This window comes from Ornithodoros turicata, chromosome 1 (assembly GCF_037126465.1).
Source record: "Ornithodoros turicata isolate Travis chromosome 1, ASM3712646v1, whole genome shotgun sequence".
Taxonomy (NCBI): domain Eukaryota; kingdom Metazoa; phylum Arthropoda; class Arachnida; order Ixodida; family Argasidae; genus Ornithodoros; species Ornithodoros turicata.
In genome coordinates, this window is record NC_088201.1 from 9062028 (window position 1) to 9086069 (window position 24042).

The following is a 24042-nucleotide window of genomic DNA, read 5'->3' on the forward strand; positions in this document are numbered from 1 at the left end:
TATGTCCCTAAAAAACTTCTCGACATTATCAAAAGAAATGACAGGCTCATCACCCAACAAGAGTGCTGGGTGAAGAGGCAACTTTTGCTAATGAAGTGCGGGCAGATGAAAGTGGGATAGTGAAAACGCAAGGCCCACGCGGGCATTGTCGTAACAATCATCATGCGAGATCGCGTGCCATCTTCCTCTACAGAGTAAGAACTTTCCTAATGCAAGAAGCGCACCATTGATCCGGAAACCGATCGACGGAACAAGCGCGATTGGAAAGGCTCCACATCAAACCATACAATGGACCCTTCAGCATTCTCCAGCGAAGCGAAAGCACACTTGCTGCACACATTAGAGGCAGTTCCTGAAATATAGGCACCGAGAACGTTTTTCCTCTCCCAGGCCCTTCAGTAGCAAGGCCCCTCCCATCGAAACTTCCGCGCAAGAGTCCAGACGAGTTCCGCGGTTTTCATAATTCTCGCTGCGATCGAAACTGAACGGGAGTCATGAAAGGAACGCGTGCAGGTTACTAGGTGCACTTGATCTCTCTACAGAGCGTGGATCTTTTCAACTCGCTCCTATGCAGAAAACGCCGCTGGATCCCCCTCCCGCGTGCCGCGTTAGATCATTTAGATGCCATGTTCTAAAGGACAAATTTTACCAGGGTTTAAGAAAGTGATTTTTTTTTCTTCCCTTCTACATAACCACCTAACATGTCCGCTTTTTAAAGATTTCGCACCCAAGTATAAGTATAGTGTTTGACGTTTGAAGGTGAGTTTCTTTTACGAAACAATTTTGGTCTGGGTCAGGCATAGCCTGACGTACAGTCTGCGCCCCACCCATATACTCCACGCCCAACCATTTGACTAATTTAACTCGACAGAGTCAGATCCCAAGCGGAAACCATTCTCAGCTACTGCAAACGTCCAAAAGTAAAGCTTCTTTATGTGTCTGCGACACTGAAACTGACGTTCAGAGGGGCTGCTTCGTAACTCTCACGTTCGATCGAGGCTCCAATACTGCTAAAAACTTCAAATTTTTATGAAAGGGTACTTGCTGAGAAAACACATGTTAAGACAAACAAACATCGTGATACTGAGTCCCTAACGCAGTCAGTTCTTCATCCCCCAGCAGTTGCCTCAAGCCTATAATGAAGAAGGTCTGGTCGGTCCAAGGAGGCACGAAGACCTGTTTAGAAAGTAGCAAAGCAAAACGTGTTCCATGCCCTCTGCTTTCCCACACGTGCGGCAAGTTGTGCGAGTTCACCATCCCTATCTTGTCGAGAAAAGCACGACCGAGGGGTACTTCCCATCGAAGGCTATGTAACGTCGTTTTATGGTTAGCTTATCCCCGCTCGAACTATACGGTTCGTTCTCTTTTAGTCACTTTTCTGGGAAAGTATGGGGTCTTCTACCTTATAAGAGGCGTGTTACTTCATCGATGTTATCTATTCGGGAGCAGACTTCCGTTTTATCTTGGATTATTCTTGAGTAGAAGTAACAACAAAAGCTTTCCTTTAATGGTTACAAGCTTTCATGCAGCAGACTGCATTTCGTCAGGTACAAAAACAACAGCATTGGAATTACAAATATATATGCACTCGGATGAAACGCGTGAACATACGAAAAGGGAGAGGGTAAAGCATATAAATTAACAAAGGGATGACAAACACCAGGTGGCTGGAAAAGGGTGGTCGCAAACCCGCGGGCACAGTAGAAGGGATATACCTTCTACTGTGCTCGCGGCAAAAATTCAAAATTTTATATTCAAAATCAAATTCAATCTTTAAATTCAAAATCAATTCAAAATTTGATAGCCCAAAGCAGCAGCATGTGTGACTGTGTCGTTTGCAGGATGAGCTGGGGCGTTGTCGTGGAGCAAAAGCATCCCTTGGACAGCTTCCCGAGACTTCGTCAGGAGATTTCGGTAGTATGCTTCTGTGACGCATACGCAGTTACGAGTATAGTCTGTTAGCGCCACACCGTGGCAGTCTCAAAAAGCACTCAGCATCACCTTGCCCGATGATAGTTGAGTCATCGCCTTTCTCGGCGCAGGTGATTCCACATGTGTTCACTGCTTGCTTTGCTGAACTGAACTGAACTGAACTGAACTGAAACTTTATTGCTCCTTTGTCTCGGGGTCATAGCGATACACCCAGCACTCGTCCATGGTGATTAGGCGGTTAAAGAAGTCCTCTGGGATTGGCCTGACATAGCTGCAACATTTCCGCTGCTGACTCGGTTCGGCGGGCTTTTTGAATGGGTGTGAGCAGTCGCGGAACCCAGCGGGCAGCGACCTTTGTCACGTTCAAAATGCCACGCAAGATGTTGAAAACTGATTCATGTCTGATTTTCACTTTTTCCACTGCCGCCTCTATTGTGATAAACCGGTCTTCGAGCACCATAGGGCCTCGACTTATGTTGCGATTCCTGGTTCTTCACAGAGAGATGGTCTGCCACTGAGTTCTTCGTCATTCACACTTGTTTGACCACACTGGATGCGTCTGTGCCATGCACCTAACCACTGTGTCATATGATGGAGCATTGTTCCCATACACCTCCACCAACTCAGCCTGGATTATTGCAGCGTTGTTCCCCTTCAAATGCAGAGAACGAATTATACCGCACGATACTACACCTTATCAATGGGCTGCGCCATTTGGTTTTGGCTCCTCTAACGGCGTGCTGCGGTGCTCTGGCGCGGGGATTTCAACGTGTACCAAGGCTGCCGACATGTTCCTACCAACAAACAAAAAAATTATGTAACTATTTTTTTTGTTTTCGAGGTGATAATTAAAACTTTATAGCTACCCCTCGTTATAAAGAGGAGCTTACATATAAAGAAAAGTGTCGAATACTTCTATTAAGTATACAGCCGTCAGGTGCGGTGTCAAATTCTGCTTCACCAACATGCCCATTATAGTGAGCCAAACCGAAATAACAGGCTCCATATCATGTATAACGTTGTACCCTATTAAATGACGCTCGTGTTTCAGTATGGGCACCGTGCACTAGCGGGAGCACGCTGCGGTCGCTTGATCGACAGCGCCACGCGTGGCGATTTCGCGCGTAACGGTCTGGTACTGACGCCGTATCGGCGCCTTCGCGTATGTAGCTTTGGTGCGTACGGGTGTTTTCCCGAATTTTATATGTCAGCTTTGGGACTTTGGACTCATTAACCCGCGAGACTACTGGTGTGGAAGTGGTTTGTCACGTAAAAAGTATGCGATGGGGAAGCCATTTGCACGTGGAACATTATGTGTCTATGCACAATGTGTGACACAGTGTGTAGCGCAGACAAGCGTGTAGCATTCGTGGCCCGTATCTACGTGAAGTTAAAGGAGCATGGAAGTGACAATTAACATGACTCGAGATCCTGCTTCATTTCTGCAGCTGTCCACAAGGAGTCACCATGAAAAATATTTCCGATCTGCGGCGTATTGTCACTGCGCAATAAAATTTACAAAAGACAGTCGGAGAACGGCAGCCGCGGGCGAGAGACACGAGCCCCGCGTGACGTAGAAGCTGATCGGTTCCTTTTTTCTTTGTCTTTTCATCTCGACTCAGGCGCCGCTTACACATGTCACAGCTGTGCCGTTGGACGTCCCTGGTCACGTGCCGTAGCCTGTGATACGTCACGCCGTCTGCGGCTTCGCTTCGGCGCTCTTCGAATGTGGAGAGGGTTCTTTAAAGGTGTGCGGAACAGAGCCTTGCGCGTGCTGTCTGGTGGGGGGATATATTTATTAGACGAAAAGGAAAAAAACCGGGGAAAGGTCAGCCAAACGGGACGTCGGCTTGCTATTCCAGAAATAAGAAATAATAATAAATAAATAAAACGAAAAGGTAAGAATTAAAGTAAGAAATAAATAGGAAGGAATAAGAAATAAAAAATAAAGAAAAATAAAAAGAGTTAGGAAATAACGAAAAACTAACAAATGATAAAAGAAGGATGAGGTAGATTAAAGACAAGGATGACAAAAAAAAGATGACTAACAGACGGTGAAAGAATGATGAGATGAATCACAGAAGATGACTTTAAAAGGAAAGCATGAGGTTAATGCGTTGAGGGTGAGAGTGGGGCACAGAAGAATGAGATCGCACGACTGAGTTCACAGGCTGTTCATCAGACCAGAATCTCTCAAGAAAGTCAGAACTGCTTTGGTCACAGACCGCTGTGTGTGATCTCGTACTGGGCCGAGCAGAGTGGCCAGAGAAAAGTCCGTGCACCGCAGCTGGAGTAGGCGTCGTCTCAGCGTGGCTCGAGGGGTGTCGAATCTCTGACAGTCGAGGAGGAGGTGTGGCACATCAGCTTCAACAGCGCAAGTGGGGCATTTGGGCGACTGGAGAAGACCCATTTTACAGAGAAGTAGAGGTGTCCTGGCGGCATTAAGCCGTAGTCGGTGTAGAATGGACGTTTCTTGACGCGAGCAGTGGTGTGTGGCAACGAAATCCATCGACGGGTCGATAGACCGGAGATGGTCGTTCAGTCGGACAGCGTCCTCTTGGAACTGCCGAGTGCCGTTATGACGGAGTCGCCGTGTCTGTAACCGACACGATGAGGCTGAAAGTGGTAGGAGACAGTTATTGGAGGTGCCGTCCCCATGTGCCCGACGTGCTAAGGCGTCTGCGCGGGTGTTTCCGTGCAGGCCGGTGTGACTGGGTACCCATTGGAAACACAGGCTATGACCAAAGGATAGAAGTCGGTTGTATATTGCGACTATCATGGTGTCTAGGCCGCCGATTGTTCTGTAACAATAATTTGCTAGAACTTCTAGCGCCACCTTACTGTCCGTGGACACAACCCAAGCGCCAGGCGGTGATACCGCTATGTGGTTCAACAAATATACTAAATGCAAAGAATGAGTTCTAAGTTTGAAACAACGGATTTGAGCGGCACGTTGGGTGGATTGCCGTGAAAGCGCTCTCTCAAATACGTGATTGGCGGGACGATACAGCGAGAAGGACGAAAACTTTACGGCAAGTTGCCTCTCTTTCTCAGTAACTTGGTTGTCGTGGCAGATTACCACATAGAATTAGTTTCCAATTTCCATTTTGTCTTCTCCTTTGACTTTCTATGCAGGCAGCTTCAAATCGCTCTTTTCGAACGGCGAAACTAGCACAGCACTGCTAGACGCTGCTGGCTGGTACCAGGGCATTACGCCGCGTTTCCCCTCGAGGGGCCGCTGCCGTCGATAGAAAACTCTAGCGCACGGTGCCCATACCATAACGCAACCTAACACCATCGAGAGTATCGGAGTGTCTCAAACGGTAAGCGACTCCGAGCATTATTTAACCGTACAGGGCCCCCGAAAAAGCTGCGTCATCTGTTCACAATAGACGTTTCAGTGAACCAAAGCAATGACGTACCACTGACGTTTACGTCGCCATCATTACAACCAGATTGCGTTACGCGCCGTTACACTCGACTCTCTGCATTATTAATTATGCCACCAGCGGGCAACCGCAAAGAGGGAACAGACTTCAGAATGGTATGCGCTATACCGTGCATCAAGGTTCGTCCACGTGGAGGAGCATCGTGCTCCGGAGACACGATTAGACGTGACACTTTAGCCTCGTTCCTGCCGCGGCCAATCAAGTAAGATAATATATATATATATATATATATGTATACTTGCGCTATGCCGACGTACATCAAAACCTATTTCAATGGGCAGGGTCTGTAGGTTTTGGTCTATGCACGGTTGAAGCAGCTGTGCGAGTCAGCGAAAGTAGTGGTGTGTAAATATTTCAAATGTCTTTTTTTTTTTTTGCTCTATACTGTCTTGTTCCGTAATATTTATTTCGGTGTAAAGTTGATGAACCTTTACAGCAGAACTGGAAGCTGTGCTAATTTTCCCCCGCGAGGAATAAATAACGCACAGGTCGCTTATCCTATTCCACGACAGTACATTTGTACGAATATTGTCGCCGAACGAATACACCTCGCTCTTCGTCACCATGCAGTTGCAAAAGGAAACAAAGAAAAATAACCGTCTAACTGATTAGAGGGGAGGGGCTTCCTTTGTCGAACAGTGCACCTTTAAGAGGTCATTCCAACTTCAAGTGCACTGTATACCAAAGAAACAAAAATCAAAGAGAACGACTCCCGGCGTCACTCTCTATAGTGTCCTCAAAAGATACAGTGTGTTCTGTGACACCCAGAAAGTAGTGCGTTCACTTCATTTACGCCTTAAAAGTTGTCTTGTGAGAAACGTCTCGAAAGCGAAGAGGCTTTCACTTCGTCATAGGCTCTTCGGCTGCTGTGGCATTTTCCTATCAATGTCTCTCGTTCTTCTAAACAAGACATATTGCAGAGAACGATCCGCGTGCCAGTGCAACAGTTTCCTCCCTGCTTATCCGGTACTTTTATGGAAATATTACGTGCAGGCATTAGCCATTCAACGCACATCGATCCATTATGTCTCGCATTTTACCGCACCGTTTTACCACTGCCACAGCTTGTTTTGCTGCTGTGTGCTCATTTTGCATCCATAGCACATTGCAATCCGCAAAACAAGCAGTATAGCGCGTTTAGCGAAGCAGTGCGTGCGCTACGACCGCCCTATATCAGCGTATTGAGTTGAACGAGTTGCATTATCAATCTCCCTTGAGCCGTGAGCTGTTATGAGTCCACGTGCGACAGTTTGCAAGGTACTGGGATTGACTGACGAGAACGAAAACTTCCGGCTATTGCATCCGTGCAAAGCAAGAAATCAACGGAAGGCCGTGTCGATTTATCAGAGACTCTCCCTTACTTTTTTATTTATTTTTTCGACATCGACATTATTATGGGGGACTGTGGCGCTGCAATGGGCTAATTCCGTTACTACCAACGGGACTGGTACTGGAGAAGGAAAGTCATGGGCCTCCCCATTGTGGAGGCATATCCATCGATGAACTGCTGGGAGAAAAGTTGTTCATCATAGTTGCCCCGAGACGTAAAGCCACGAATTATCATTCACACCAGTGGCGAATTTACGGGTTGACCCGAAGAGGGCACTCGAATCCGAAACCAGCGAGCAACCAGATACGGCACGGAGGGACCCACTGGCGAAAAGCAATCGTGCTTCGACCGAGATCCGGGCGGAGATCCCGGCGCACCCAGCGACTCGATCCCACGCTAGCTGTTGCTCGATTTCCGAAGGTTCCGATATGACGGGATTGAGTCGTTGAAGTTCCGGCTCAGTCCGAGCTTATATTCGGTAGAGCAAGAGAGAGCGCGTCGTTGCATAGCGAGTATTTAATCCAGAGCAACCCGCGAAACATGCAAGTCCAATCCGGATAGACCAGTGAAACACGCCTTCTCCACCGCGGAGTAAGATGCCTGTATGGATGATGCCTAGATGGCCTTTATGGAGTAGCCCCTGTTACACGAGCCGCAAAGGAGCCTCTCGCGCCATCTAGTTCGTTTCTGTTTCATTCTGTACCCCTGTACTAAAAGTGTCAACGTACCAAGACCTTACCAACGTGGTTACAATCTGAATCCGGACTCTTATTGACACATTCAGATGTTTTATCTTTCACTTGAGCATTGTTATAAGGGATGTGGTCGAATGCTCTTGAGAAGAGTACTGCGTTTTGAATCGTAAAGGCCGTTGGGAGATTCTGTTGACCTTAAAGGGTAATTTTTGAAAAGGGCGTTTACGCTGCCGTCTGACAGGGTTGTCGAAGGTCATTTTTCGGAAAGGCTAATTCCCCAAAGGCCTTTGGGCTTGTCTTCTAACAGCCGATCCATATTTACCAGTAAAATTAGCCAGTTAGAACTAGAAAGGTTAGAAGAATGCTGTTGCTAGCGATAGGTCTGATGAGAAGGACGATTCCGAAAACTGGGAAAATAGCCCGCGACGAGGTTGCCAGCGATGGCCGAGACATCGCGGGTGTAACAGGTGGCACCAGGGTTTTTCTGAGAGGGTGTTCTGAGAGCTGTGCCTTGAGAACACAGTGTCTCAAACCTTCCTTCTTGGCAGTGATAAAATCGCGTAGACGCGCAGACGATAGTGATTCTGTGATTCGACCTATTATAGATAGGGGCTGATACCTTGGACTAGGGTATTCACGGGGCACACCGGTGATGTAATAAGACCTCTTACAGTTACAGACCTTTTCAGTGAATCAGCATCATGGTCATTTCCCTTCCACGACCCTCCCCATCGGCGGAGGAGCTCTTGCGATTCCGCGCACAACCGTTATGCAACGTGCCAGAACTGTCTGTTTAAAGAATGAAGTCATTAAAAAGCAAATTGCTTTCCATTACGCGTTGTCTGCCATTCGTTGCACAAAGGCCTTCTCGCGTTTCCGTCTCGGTCTCACAAAAACCCAGGACTGAGTGTTTTCCAGAAGTGCTTCCCAGGACTGAGTGTTTTCCAGAAGTGCTTCCCAGGACTGAGTGTCTTCCACGGCAGCGAGTGAATTAAAATGGTAATGGTACCGTGATGTTACACGTAAAGCAAGTGAATTACACAAAAGCGCAGTGGGGTCACAGCTCATGCTACCGTCTCGCTCCACATACTTTTTTTTTTTTCATTGTCCTTATTATCGTAAGTCGTTTGCAGTCTTCCACGATGACCTATATGAGACTCTGCTGGTTTGTTGAGAGGGCTTCCAAGTCCTCACCAATGTTGTTTGTCGTCAAGCTGTACGTAACGACGACACAGTAACAGTACTCCCTTTCTTTCCCTGTGCTCTTCCGTCTCTTTCATAACCATAACTGAAGGCTTATGTGTCACACAAAAGCCCACTGCTCGGCGTCATTTAGTCCTATTTCTAACACGGCAATTGTGTGGCATCGGGTTATAAAGGGTCCACTTTGTCATTTGCGGAAGGAGTGTTGCAATGTACATTCAGAGAGATTCACGTTCTACCCCGGGCGATGACGATGAGTTTCACTTTTCCTCTTCGTCCCCTGATTGATTGATTGATTTGTAAAAGAAAAAAAAGGAGATGTTGGTCCCGAGCCACTCGGGACTGGCTACTCCAGGATACGTTATTCAGAAAAGAAAGGGAAACTACACAAATCTATACACTTTGAAACGGCTTCATTCAGCTGATTTCGACAGTTGTCTCCTGTTGTTATCTATTTTGCATCACAAGTTCTGCGAATCACTTCAAAGAAACAGTTGTCCATAAAGAACAGTCATATTGCTTAAAAGCCCATATTAGTCGGCCTCTGCCACAAATGACACGCCTCCACTAGAACCACCGTCTACCAGAAATATCGAAAAATCTATTCATCTTGCACTTGGTCTTCCCGAAGGTTGTAACTCCAAGCCACAGTCATGACGCGCGTTGTTTATCCTTTTCCACTCCACAAATCCAGAGCTGACGTACAATATGGTTTGTGCAAATTGCCAGCGGTGGGGTTACGCATGGTGCCCATCATTCCATGCAGGCACATTGAACTGCATAAAGGGGAACAACCTGAACCGCACAAGTGACGGCAAATAAGATTAAGAAGCAGTAGTAAGTCAGGCATGCTTCGTAGCGCGCTTACCACATTTCACACGGAGATGATTATGGACGGAAGTGCATTACGAGCATCAAGATCGGTAGTAAACTGTACAAGCGGAAAGCGCGTTTCTGATTTGCCTTTCTCTGAACATTGTTCGAATGTGAGAGGGCATTCACGGAGAGGCGATCAGACCCTTGATGTGATGTGATGTGATGTGATGTGAATAAAGAAAAAAATGGGGGTGTGGGGATCAGACCCTTACACTGTCGAAATCTGACTTCATGTAGATGTCTGTTCCGATTTTCCCCTCTTGTTTTCTTTGTTTTTCCTTTTTTTTCTTTTTTTTTCTTTCTTTCTTGTAATTGAAGGGCAGTTTCAGTCACTGGTCCATGGATTAGGAGTAACCCAAAGGGACGATGCTGTAATATAATCCTTCATCCATTCCGCTCAAAGCCCCTTTTAAGACTCAAGCTAGCCCCTCAACGACAGACATCTCACGCGCTTGTTTTCCGCGCGCTGCAGTACTTCACCCAACAGCTTATCCAGCTCGCTCCGCGCAGATTAAGTTGGCGCACAGCACTAATTGGTGTCTGTTTTATCTATCGGGATCTAGACGTCTTTCACCGGTTTCGCGATAGCCCGTTTGAAATATGATTTCTGATAGGGGTTTCTACAATCATCCGTATCGGCAACACTTTAGGTGCACTGAACTGGTTTTCCGAATGATAGACAACAACCTGTTTAGATGGAATTCAACAGCGAAGTTTGCAACGATTTTATGGAAACAACTGCCTAGATTCTGCGTCTTAGTTACACATACAGGGTGTCCCAGAAAACGTGTCATTGAATTATAATAAAAAAACTACGCCACCTAGAATCATGCGGTCAACACCATTTGTTCTTATTAGGTTTTTGCCACCTCCTACCGCGAATGTCATGTACTCCAAGTTCAATTATGTAAATATTTGCGAACTGAACTCGGAAATTTGCAGAGTAAAGGTCACTTTTTTACCCCACCAATATGAAGAGCGTGCCGAATTCACTCAAATTCATGCTAATTGACAGTGATATTCACGAGCTATCCCATCGGAAAAAATAGCCGAATATCATGCTTTTCGGGGCACCGGACCATAACGCGCGATGACTTTTTGAGCGCAATCGTTCTCAATGCGACGAAAGCAGGGTCCGAAGCCAGCCCACAAAGTGATAGTAGAAAAGTAACAGTTCCTAAAATTGGGAGAGGGAAAGCATTATCCCAGGGAAAGTCGGACGTGATAAGCCGTGCCTGTTTTATTTTATCTCCCTCTGCGGTGTCGGGGAGGGCTGGGTTTCCAACCTCCTTTCGTCGGACTGACAAAGATTGCGCTGAAAAATTCATCGTGCGCTATTCTGTGCGACCTCCGTAGAGCTCTAAGTGGCCAAGATGGGATAGCCAAGTCAGAAATTTGCCTAGTAAAGGCTTTACTAGGCAAATTTCCGACTTAAGCTCGCAAAAATTTACATTATTATTAATGGAAATTAATGGTGAAGTTAATGAAGAAAGTTATGATTTACCTTCGGATAGCACCATGAGCCGTCTGCCAGAACGCGATGCTGCTGAATGCTATACCATACACAGTGCTCACGACTTTTCTCTCTCCTTCTTTTTCGTAGGTTGCCAATGTCAAAGATGACAGCCTCATAACCAGTAAGTCGCAACCATTTTTGTCTTCTGCATGATGTACAGCTTTCGTAGAAATGCGAAGGAAGTACAGGCGTTGATGAGAATAGAAGTAGTTTCTTCTCAGAGCTGATAGTGTCCGCGAACTGTATTCGCAATCTGGACATGTGGCGCTAGTGGAACCCACTATGGTACTGTGACTTCGTGACGTAAAAGATTCCTTTGGCCCTTCCTAATGCAGGCCATATGCGTATGAAAGGTATTAGATCTCGAACGCGGCGAATCCTATAAGCCAATTAATCTCGGACCTTTTTTGCGTTCTTTCGTTTTCGTCCGAGATCCCGGAATTCTTTTGCGAATATATCTTTCGATTTCGGGATTCAGGTCGGGTGTTTCACGCGAGAATTTTGGACACTGAGGCAGGAGATCCCATTGCGTATATGACTATACTATATACCTGCATTTCTCTGTTACATAATAATGATAATTCATGGCTTTACGTCGCGAGACAACTACACTCTTAGAAATGAACTTCACCGCATAGCATGCTCCTAGCCAACCATCATGTCAAATGATATCGTTATCTGTCCTGATTTGTTGAAAACGGGAGGCGTACGCCTTTTTTGTGACAATTATGAACAGCATAAGTGTCACAAAAAAGGCGTACACCTCCCGTTTTCAACAAATCAGGGCAGGTAACGATATCATTTGACATGGCGGTTGGCTAGGAGCATGCTATGCGGTGAAGTTCATTTCTAAGAGTGTATGGTCATAAGCGACGCCGCAGTGTTGCAGCACTGAATGACATCAAATATTGGCGATAATATTTCACTGTTCGCTTTGCGATATTCATAGAGGCAGCGAAACCTTTCTACATGTTCGCGAAAGATGTCCCAAGAACACCGGGACGCATGTTACTTCCTTCGGAAAGTACACGCTTAAAAATGAACTTCACCACGTAGCACGCTCCTAGCCAACCATCACCCCGAATGACAACGTTCTCGCCCCTGATTTGTTGAAAACGGGAGGAGGAGCCTATTTTGTGCCATTATGCACGGCACAAAATAGGCTCCTCCTCCCGTTTTCAACAAATCTAGCGCGAGAACGTTGTCATTCGGGGTGATGGTTGGCTAGGAGCGTGCCATGTGGTGAAGTTCATTTTTAAGAGTGTACACATAATATTGCGCCTATAGCTATGTCCGGCTTTATTGCTTTGGAGAAACAGTGCAAATCAACGAAGCAGTTGACCCGAGACTGTAATAGATTGTTTATAACGAATTCACAGGTGTTGTTGGGCTCCCCCCAACAGTATCCCCCACACTGATGAAAAGACTACAGCTCGTCGACACGCCACGATATCTCCGATCCCAGTGAGGGCAACAGAATACGAAACCATACACTTCTATCCTCGTATTCTGTTGTCCTCCAACTCAATATCTTTTTGATGAGTGTTCGTCAACTCTTGACCACTCCCTCGTATTTGTGGGCAAAGGAAAAAAACGTATTTCTGGGGGAGCGGCAAAAACGGCCACCTGCCTGTTTTCCGGAGAGGTTTCCTCGAGCTATATTGCCTCGATCTTTTTACTAAAGACGCCAACGGCATCAGCGTACACTATAGCGTTCATTAGTGAAAAGTAATGAGGGGAACTCCACAAGCGGTCGCTAGTGCGGCCATAAGGTGGCTCACTTAACCAAAAATATATCGCCAATCCCTTACAAAAATTTTTTTGTCCATCCTATAGAATTTCCAAAGGAAAAAGTACAAAGGGTGTATAGACAGTCAATGGACATCCTTTTGAATTTATTTGGGCAAAACTTTGGCATTCCTTTGGACTTTATTTGGCTATTTGGTACGGACTTCCTTTAGACAGATGTCAAAAGAATGTCTTTGGAGGCCATGCTATAGACGTTCAATAGGTTTTCTTATGCCTACAGTTTGTTTCTCTTTTGACATTCATTTGCCAAATAGTTGACTTCTTTTTGAAATGTTATGACCCAGACTACATCCCCGCCCACTCGGAAGCAGCATGCAAGAACACAGTCTCCTGTAGTTGCAAAGATTTTATTTAATCACTTCATTTTCGATAGCATTGATGCAAGACTTTCCTTGATCTCCCTCAAGCTTGTCGTCGTTTTCTTGCATGTGTATGCTGGAAAAGAAGCGTAGACATTTGCCAATTATCATCGTGCCCATTTTGAAAGATGCGTAGCCCTTGAGCAAGCAGATGTTGCTGCTAATGGCGCTGCACAAGAATGCCAATCCAGCAATCCAAATTGCAGGGAGGAAACTGCACAATACAATAAACAGGATAAGCAGCATGAACAAAGACATTTGGAACTTGCTCATCACAGGAAAAGCACCAGGATGGGCTTTACATCCTGGCACAACTCTAACATAATCATCTTTCTAGCCCCAGTGTCCAATAGCATAAAACAGGGTACCAACAGGCAGCAGTTTGATGCTGGGGCACTAAGTTACTGCGTTGACACACTGTCTGTTCCACACCATACGGTCACACTGGGGGCATTAATAGGGTGGAAGGACAACGGAACAAGGACAAAGGGACTGAACACACGCACACGAATTCTCAGATGCAGCAAGGTTTATTGGCACACTGTTCCTTATACTATACGTAGACCCTGAAGTTTTAGGGTTAAACCCAATTTCTCCCCGAATTTGCACCCCAAATCGAGGTTCACCACTTTAAGGTTAAACCAGATTTCTAACCACCAAAACTGCACATAAGCATGGCACCTCATGGCAATGACATACTATTTTTTCTCGAAATACAGAGTGGATATCAACTTTTGACACTCTAGATGAACTGTCCAACGAACGTTTACTTTGCAATAGAGAGTGTGATTTTTCCCCGAATTCAGTCCGATGGTAATTTTTCTGCACGAATTTGCATGAATTTTCGACATCAAGTGATTAACCTGATTCTTACCCCCCAAATTAGGAAAAAATAAAACCTGAAAACTTCAGGGTCTAACTATACGTAAGAACCTCTGAATGGTAGGGAGAGGGACAAAGCAGGCTTATTTAGAGTGTGACCGCGAGCAGCTATCTCCAGAGATTTTATGAGGAACTGTTGCCACAGGTTCCTCTCTTTCCACAAAACCTCAGTTTCCGCGAAAATAGGCTTGCACCCATGTCATTCACGTAAGTGCCCGACAAGATCACCAGACAACCAGTCTTTCTTGGCATTGGCGTCATGTTCCCGGAGGTGATCATTCAAAGCAGCAGCCCATGTGGCTTACATTGCATAATCTGCATAGGGGAGGCACACAGTACACAACCCCTTTACAGCATGTCACGGAAGGGTTTCTGTGATTAACAGAACAATTGCCAAAAATGGAGGAAGTGAAAGGTGCAAGACTACTTAGTTTGAACATGTTGGTGAAAACAATGTTTGTGCCAAAATTCTTAGCGACAGCTAGTATGTTGTGAAAGACAGAATGATAGCACGGGATAGCAACAGTGCGACCAGAGGGGGAAACATTCAACTGTTGTTCCAGAGAGTTTTGAGGGATGATCGTAAACAACAGCCATAAGGTTCGTGTAGCAACCAGCGTGCAACAATCTGGAATACTGACGTTACAGACTGGAACCGATGGAATGAACACAGCTTTTAGAAATGGCCACTTGAAGAAGTGCCATACAGGCTTTATTGGTGTTGCGCAAGATAATCCCTCAAAACTCTGGAACAACAGTCCAGCGTTTCCCCCTCTGGCCGCACTGTTGCTATCCCCTACTATTATTCTCTCTTATATTCTGTCTTTCACAACATACTAGCTATCGCCAAGAATTTTGGCATTGTTTTCACCAATGTGTTCAAACTAATTAAACTGACACCTTCACCTCCATTTCTGGCAACTGTTACTGTTAATCACAGAAACACTTCCGTGACATGCTGTAAAGGGGTTGCGTACCGTGTGCCTTCCCTATGCAGATTATGCTATGTAAACCATACGGCTTACATAGCATAATTAGGGCCTGACTTTTTCGGGTTTTATTTTTGGCCAAATTCAGGGGGTAAATATCGGGTGATATTTTTCATTCGAAAATTCGGGTGTATTCGGGTTAAATCCCGTGACAGCATATCCTGTCGTCAGGAATTCGGGTGTTTTCGGGTAATTTTTTGTTTGTTTAATAAAAATTTGTCTTAACATGGAACTAATGTTTGGCGATGTTATCAAACTTTACCTTAATGCACACTTATGAGTGTGCCATGCGACCCGGATGTTTTCGGGTAGGTTCGGGTTAAACCCTAATTTTACAGATTTCGTTCGGGGGTAAATATCGGGCGGATACGGGTTTAACCCTAAAAGGTCAGGCCCTAAGCATAATCTAATGCTATCGTAATCTCTGGAGTTAGCCGCTTGCGGTCGCACTGTATATATGCCTACTTTTGTCCCTCTCCCTTCCATTCGGAGGTTCTTGCGTATATAAGGAATGCTGTGTCTAATAAACCTTGCTGCGCCTGAGAATTTGTGTGTGTTCCGTCTCTTCGTCCTTGTATCGGGTATTTGCTGTTCGGCATGCATCAGCTTGTCTGTATCACCTCCCTTCTTTCGATAATCTTACAAAGGAAATGTGCTCACCAAGGACTGCCTCACGACGTGTCTCCTCCACGGCAGGCTTCACGGGTGCTCCCTTGTGGGCATTGCATGGCCTCCCGTAGAGGGTCCGCCCCACCATTTCTTCGGGCAAAAATACTGCCCGCATAAGGGAACGGGCCAACCTGCATACCCAAAAGACACATGAACGATACAGAAGGACTAGGCACATGCTTAAAAAATATGAAACAAGTTGTGCAACTGTACCTGGTCCCGTCCCCTTTGCTACTTCTTTCAATCCTATGAAGGACTCCTGCATCTAGGCAAACACCCAAACCAATGTCCACCTGCATCGAACAATTGTCAATTGACTTTAGAGCAAGCATGACATATGAATCCTTCCAACTGAATTGTTAAAATTGAGCAGCAGCTAAATGGAGCTCATCATATCTCAAACCATGCAAACTGGGAAATCAACTTCTGTGTGGCTTCTTTAACAGAGATACAGACGCAGCACACACAACACAGGCAAGGAATAGACCTAGACAATCCTTACGTGAACGAAAACTGCTGGCACGTCTAACCTGATTTTCCCTCATGAACGAAGCTGCATACACAGCTAAGATAACAGACCATCACATGAACAGAAACCACGGGCAGGTCTAGCCCGACCGGCTATTATGTGAACGAAAGCTATGCACTTAACCCTATTAGTGGCTAGCCTTACCGGAACAGCAACCTGGAAAGGGAGATTGTTACCTTTGGTGCTGTATTGACGACAGCATTATTCTGGGTGGAAGCCGTCTGGATGATGCTCTCCATGTGGTCCACCATGTTTGACATTGCTGAAAGTGAATACCGACTGAAATGTTGCAATGCCGAATAATCGAAAATACGGCAGCTTACCACACTTCTCTTTTGCTCTGCGGAGCTTCTTCATGAGGCGTGCATTGGCGTGTTCCAGCTCTTCTATTTTTCTTTTATTCTCAGCACAGTCCGTACATGCTGCAGCTTCGCTCTCCTGGAAAACCAGTTCGTATTAAGCTTTGCAGCACAGACAATGCACATGGGAAACAGCTGAAGTGTGAAATCCTTCCTCAAACACAACAGTGCACAAGCCTGTACAAATTAAGAGCAACACATGAGCATGTGGCTCACAGACACGACAGCACCATGAAACAAGTTTTGCTGTGTTCGAGATCACCTCCCATACACCCAACTGCCACCTCACGACCACGGCTGGCACAGCACTGATACTGCTGACAGCTACCTCACGTCTTTGTCTACTCCATACCCAATTACGGAGCCAGTAATGACAGGTGGAGCAACTGCTTGCGGTATCAAAGATATGCTGAGCAGCCGTTGTCAGGTGGCCATTCGTGCATGATGGCCCTATCTTGAACCTAGCAAAACCAGTCTCACAGCACTGTCATGTCTGCCTGTCACACACACCCATGTTAGTCTTGGGTGTGTGTGGCAGGTGTGTAGCTTCAATAAAGCTCTCCAAACTTCGTATAAATGAGCAGATCAGATACTCACACGGACACCGCAAATGTCACCCACAAGTTCCAGTGCCTTCAACAACTTTGATCTTTTCCTCTCAAGTTCATGAGATGTTCCTATTGGAGATGGGAGCACGAAACGATTAGCAAGGTGTAAAATGAATTTAATTTTTAAGCTCATTGAGGAATTCACTGCATTCGCACATGGCACAACTAGCGAGCTGTGTATCCTGTCAGTATCAACAAGACGACGATGCATTATTAAAAAAAAAACAACAACGGTGAACGGCAGTCATCCCATGATGCACATACTATTCCAAACAATAGGAGAAACAAAAGATGAGTCTAAAACCAAACACGTACACGTCAGTCCTTACACTTAACGATGGGAAGCCTAATGACGCACCTAGTCGCCCTGCATGCACGTACAAGCATTTTGACAAACGTATTCGTGGTTAAAATGAGCGCGAGACCAAATAACATCTTTTGTCATACAGCATGCATTGCACAGGCATTTCGGCAAGCATGTTTACGATAAAATGCACACCACACGGTGTGAGCGCCCACCCAAATCGAATATCATTAAGAAGCACGAACAGCTTTACAATGGCATCAGGACAAATACTATAGGCAAAAGAATGGTTCAGCCATGTGCATGTCAGGCTGAATGCATGCCGTAGTAGTTTAGTCAACTGCCCAAACGCATTAGACGGCGGTGGCTACGCTTCGAAAGCATAAAAAGCATCATTCAGTGGGAGGACTGGACTTACCTGCAGCTACGATAAAAGCCTCCGACGGCTCAGAGTCCTCGCTCCATTTCACGAGGAAGGTCCGTCCTTTCGCCTCGTCGACATAACTTGGGTCGTGTAAAATACTTAAACCGAGGTCGACGTCTTGCAGGCTGTCTATAGGATAGACGTCTAACATATCTAATCCTGGCCATTTTACTAAAATATGCATATTGAACCGAAAAAAGAAAGCCACGTGCGAATCGGTGCAGGTTACGCGAACTGTCAGCTGTCGACTTGTCACATTCAAAATCACGTGAAATCTTATGCTTGGCTTGGCCAGGCTTGGCTTGGCTGTCCTGCGTAGCCGCATAGCCCTAGGACAGCACAGAATCATGCAGATAAGATTATAGCCTCAGATGTATGTTGACCTAATCACAAAAATATTTTTTATTGTAAGTTCCTACAAAAAAGAAAGAAAAATAAGCTCTGAGCGGCCTGGACGCGTCATCGTCTCGCCCGTCTCGCAGTCAAGCCCACCGCGGCGAAGTCCAAGCCGAGTGGCCAAGTCATGAGCCATGTCTGAGCCTTTTATGGTCGTTTGCGGATGTTTGAACTGTTTACCGACCACAGGAGGTGCTTTTGCGGATTTTTTTTCATTTCGACAATCGTCCTATTTCTCAAAAGTGCTTCGGAATCTGAACGCTGTGCAGCTGTGTTAGGATGCATCATCTGCGATCGAGTCCAACCACATAGTAGGATGCCTAAACGACGGTACCGGGACTGGGCATTAAGCCTGGACAGCCCAATCTCGAGGAGCACTAAGCGTCATTGGAAGGACAAAGGCATAGACTTTCAGGATTATTCTGAGAGCTGTGCTCGTGAATTCTCGTCACCGCAGCCTACACAGGCGAGCACATCTAACGCCAGTCGCGCAGAATCGCTTTGCTTGAGCGGCGAACGCCCGGGCGAGACTTTCATTACAGAGGTTGTCCACGACACGGAGGGCATATCAGACACAAATCTTGGTCATGAAAATGTTCAGGCCGGTAGTCACACAAATCCGTGTACGATGGGCAGCAGCACGAAGCACAGTGACAGCAACACTTCGATCCCGTTTTCGACGATAACTGGTTCCATCACCGTCGAAAGCGAGCGGCCTGCTGAGGAAGGAGACACTACCGCATCCGTAAGTTGGCTTCTGCTGTGCTTGCGTTTGCACATGTTTCTAGCTTCAACAGCGGGAACACTAGCTCAAAATGATCAACGCTGAATACATTGAGCTATTAGCACTTCAGTCTGGCCAGCTACACACTTCTCAGTTGGCTGCAGCAGTCAGCACCATACACAGATTGTGGGTTGTGTGTGTTTGCTCCCCAACTTCTCCAGCTAAAATTTTTATTTTGTTTTCTCTTTCGAAACTGATTAAATCCCAGACAGCAATATAGCAGGCACCATACACAATGTCATACGTTTTGTGGTCCACACCATATGAGTGTGCACAGACATAAGGGAGTGGCAGGAATAAATATGTTAATGCTGGTGGCTCCAACTTGAGAATAACTTTACTCAATATTTACTTCTCTGATACATTTGGTTATTGCGTGTGCATTTGCCTCTCAAATGAATCTTCCACGACCAGAGAAGAAATTCACCTGCTATTTTTGTTTCAGGTTAAGCTGTATGATGGTGCCCGCATAACACTGAGTGAGAGCCTTCTTCTGATAATGGCTCACGTTCTCAAGTTCCATAGCTCAAAGGAGGCCACTGAGCATCTTTTGAAGGTGATTGAAGCGCATCTCCCTGAAGAGACAACTTTTCCGTGCACCAAGTACCAGTTTTTCAAGCACTTCACTGCAGCAGAGCAGTCGCAAACGGTGCACTTCTACTGTGTGGACTGCCATGAATACCTCAGCAAGGACGCTGGGACATGCGAAGATTCTTCACTGGACCTTACAACATGTCAAGAATGTAATAAGTGCTACAGTAGGGATGAACATTTTTCAGCTGGAAGCTACTTCATCACGCTAGACCTTGAAACCCAGCTGCGTGATGTGATGCAGAAATATGAGCCCCTTTTGACAGCCCGACCCCAACCTTCATTCAATGTAGGTGATATCACCGGAAGCCCTGCGTACCGTAAGCTTCCTCTCACTCGGGATGACATCTCATTTACTTGGAGTACTGATGGAGTTCCAGTGTTTGAGTCATCACAGTGTAGCATTTGGCCATTGCTACTCCAAGTAAATGAGCTGCCATACCGTGAGAGGACACAGAACCAAATTCTTGCAGGCTTGTGGTTTGGACCTGGGAAACCATCAATGAACACGTTCCTCAAACCATTTGTAGATGAGGTAAATAGGTTATCTACGAATGGATTTACCTGGGTATCCAGATCTGGTGAAGACAAGTGTTCAAAGTTGTTCCCAGGTCCCTGTACTGTGGACAGTGTAGCCAGATGTCAGCTCCTAAATATGGCACAATTCAATGGCAAACACGGCTGCCCATGGTGTGAACACGAAGGAGAGGTGGTGAAAGTGGGACGTGGCCACTGCAGGATCTACCCCATTCAGCAGAGACTACCCAGAGAAAGAACTGATGACAGTTTCAAAAAACATGCACAGAAGGCAATTGACACCCAAGATCAAAGTGCTGGGGTCAAAGGCTTCAGTATCCTTTTCCTTCTGACGTATTTCAGTGTTACATCTGGCTTCGTGGTGGACTACATGCATGCTGTATGCTTGGGTTTTGTACGAGCAACAGCGTGCATGTGGTTCAACCACAAGGGACCGCACAAATATCAGATCGGCCAAAAAATTCCTCTCATAGACTCCAGACTCAAAAGCCTGAAGTCTATCTGGGAAATTTCCCGACTGGCGCGGTCTGTACAACAATGGAAATACTGGAAGGCGTCCGAATGGAAAAACTTCTTGCTTTTCTTTTCACCAGTTGTTCTTAGAGAAATATTACCTAGGAAGTACTACAAAAACTGGATTAAATTTGTGCAGATCATGCATATTCTTCTTGCTGAGAGTGTGCCCCTTCACGACCTATCCATTGTCCGCACTGAACTTGTCGACTTCTTAGTAGAATACCAGGAGCTGTATGGAAAACACAGGATGACCTATAATGCTCACATTCTTATCCATATGATAGATAGCGTGAGAAACTGGGGCCCCCTCTGGAACTATTCAGCTTTCTCATTCGAAAGCACAAATGGCCAGCTGTTGAAGTTGGTTCAGGGTACACGCTATGTTGGGGAGCAGATCTGTCAGAAATACTTGATGTCGATGCAGCTTCTCAAGTGTTTACCTACTATGGAGTCAAATGAGAAATTCAGAGAGCTTTACGGGGACTTTGTGAGGAGGCACCAGCACAAGTTCACTAGGAATTTCGGAAACATCCGTGTGTATGGGAAGGGTGTACTGGCAGGCAATGAATGTGCATTCAAAAAAATGTCATGTGGCTCGCTTACATTCTGTGTGCACAGCTTGAATAAGTCTAAAAGGTCTAACTCATACTTTGCTAGCAATGGTATATTTGGGCGCATTGAAAAAATATTCACATCATGCAAAAGCCATCAGCTGCCTCATGAATGCAACTGTGAAAAGACTGTGGTGGTCAGTGTGAGCCCGTACAAGGTGGCGAGAAATATTCTATCGGTGCTTAACCAGAAAGTGGATGCTCACACCATTGTTGAAGTGGAGCCAGTGGAAGGAACCATGGACATACAAGATCTCTGCCCCAAGAAGTGCCTGTTCTTCGACATCGATGAGAAAATGTATATGTGTGTTGTACATGAAAACCTCACTCTTGAGTCAAAATAAGGAAAAAACCCACAAGTATAACTTTCCATACCTCGTCTTCAACAGATACCAAAGCAGGCGAAATCATTGCCTACAGTATCTGAGACCATAATGCCGAAGCAACAAGAGCACCGGTATACTTTGGAAAACCATTTTCATGTAGTGAACAACCAGATGCAAACAGTGTTCTTCCTCGTCTGTACAGAAATATCTAATACAGGAATATTTTGCATGATTCTTCAGAATGCTGTAGCAAGTTTTCATGAGGCTTGTTTTTTTCTTCTCTTGTTCTTGTTTTTACCTTGCCATGTCATGCCCTATTTCTCAACTCTGTGAAATTATAAGTATGAGCATTGTGAAAAAAAAAAAAACTTTTTGTTTTAAGTTGTTCTTTTGAGATTCAAATTTCTGAGCTCCTTGCTGCCTTTACTCTGTACCTGTATATATGCTGCAACTACCTTGTACTTGTATTTTGTGATCCATTAAGCTGTATTATTTCTTACGTATCACACTTGATGTACAAAGTAGATTCTTCTTGTATATGAAACCTTCACCTCATACACTTGTTCCATTCAGTTTTTACATATCCCAGCATTTTTCACAACCCGTCTTCCATGTCATGTGTAGCAAAACTACCAATAAGAAACAACTCATTTTCATGAAGTGTCTGTATTCTTTTGGGGAAGAGGTTAAACCACCCAGGTCATTTTAGTCTGCAGAATTTCTTTGCATCAGTTGGTGGTTATCCTTCGGACATAATGCGTGCAGGGCAAAATGAGCCTTTCACAGCTGGTCTGCTGATATCGAAATGAAATTTGGACACCGAGGAGGCCAATTTCCTTTCGATATCAGCAGACCAGCTGTGAAAGGCTCATTTTGCCCTCCACGCAATACAACGTTGTAACCTGTGTACCTGACATCTATGCCCACTGCTCGATGGCAAATTTCAAAATGGCCAAAGGACAACCAGTCAGCTTGTAGCTCACATTTTGACTATATTTGCAGAATGGTTTCTGCCAGTTTGCCTGATAACATCTGCATTTATTTAACAGTTAGATGGATGCAAGGCCGAAGGACTAATTGCTCTACTTAATGAAATTTTGACACCGAGGAGGCCTATTTGCTTAAGTAGAGCAATTAGTCCTTCGGCCTCGCATCCTTCTAACTGTTAAATAAATGCAGATGTTATCAGGCAAACTGGCAGAAACCATTCTGCAAATGTAGTCAAAATGTGAGCTACAAGCTGACTGGTTGTCCTTTGGCCATTTTGAAATTTGCCATCAAGCAGTGGGCATAGATGTCAGGTACACAGGTTACAACGTTGTATTGCGTGGAGGGCAAAATGAGCCTTTCACAGCTGGTCTGCTGATATCGAAAGGAAATTGGCCTCCTCGGTGTCAAAATTTCATTAAGTAGAGCAATTAGTCCTTCGGCTTTGCATCCATCTAACTGTTAAATAAATGCAGATGTTATCAGGCAAACTGGCAGAAACCATTCTGCAAATATAGTCAAAATGTGAGCTACAAGCTGACCGGTTGTCCTTTGGCCATTTTGAAATTTGCCATTGAGCAGTTGAAATTATCGTTCGGTCAGGTTTCGGTGCACAATTCATGCCGGGGTATCTTCAAGTTGGAACGGCATCAGTAGTGAGACTTAGTTTATGTTCGGTCAGGTTTCGGTGCACAATTCATGCCGGGGTATCTTCATGTTGGAACGGCATCAGTAGTGAGACTTAGCTTATGTTCGGTCAGGTTTCGGTGCACAATTCATGACGGGGTATCTTCACGTTGGAATGGCATCAGTAGTGAGACCTAGCTTATGTTTGGTCAGGTTTCTGTGCAAAGTTCATGCCGGGGTATCTTCCCGTCGGAACGGCATCAGTAGTCAGACTTAGCTTATGTGTTCGGTCAGGTTTCTGTGCAAAATTCTTGCAGGTATCTTCATGTTGGAACGGCTCTTACTGAGACCTATAGCTTCTGTTTGGTCAGGTTTCTGTGCATAAGTCGTGCCAAATGGCTCCGTCAGCTTGGTGCGCTTGGTGGATACGCCGTCAGCTTGGAATGGCTTGCGTAATGAGGGTCAACTTCTCTTCAGTTTGATTTTTTTCTCTATAATCCATGCCGGAAGATGTCTTATGTTGGAATAATTTACACGGTAACGTTCATGCAGAATTGTGTCCTCAAGCTGGAAAAGCTTGTGTAGTGACGGCTAACTAGCTCACATCCAGTCAAGTTTTTGTGTACAATTCCTTCCTTTTACTTGTACGGTCTACTTCAAGGTAGAAGATTGTTACAGGAAACATTTTGGCTGTTCATGGGAAGTTAAGCCAAAGACATTGTTGGGGTTTCCAA

At 45.5% G+C, this 24042-nt stretch overlaps 2 protein-coding genes across 2 annotated transcripts in view; one reads left to right on the top strand and one right to left on the bottom strand.

Moving 5' to 3' along the window:
• Positions 1-24042, top strand: part of LOC135377432 (prolactin-releasing peptide receptor-like) — a 290387-nt gene that overhangs the window by 140369 nt on the left and 125976 nt on the right. Inside the window, exon 2 of the mRNA XM_064609832.1 lies at positions 11089-11122. The gene's annotated coding sequence lies outside the window, so the exon portion shown is untranslated. The remainder of the gene's footprint in view (positions 1-11088; positions 11123-24042) is intronic.
• Positions 13142-18201, bottom strand: LOC135396919 (uncharacterized). The gene is made up of 7 exons (XM_064628161.1): positions 17928-18201; positions 17195-17274; positions 16562-16676; positions 16415-16500; positions 15923-16002; positions 15701-15840; positions 13142-13383 (listed from the first exon to the last, which is right to left on the bottom strand). Exons 1-7 carry the CDS (start codon positions 18115-18117, stop codon positions 13277-13279), a joined length of 798 nt encoding a protein of 265 aa, XP_064484231.1. The 5' UTR covers positions 18118-18201; the 3' UTR covers positions 13142-13276.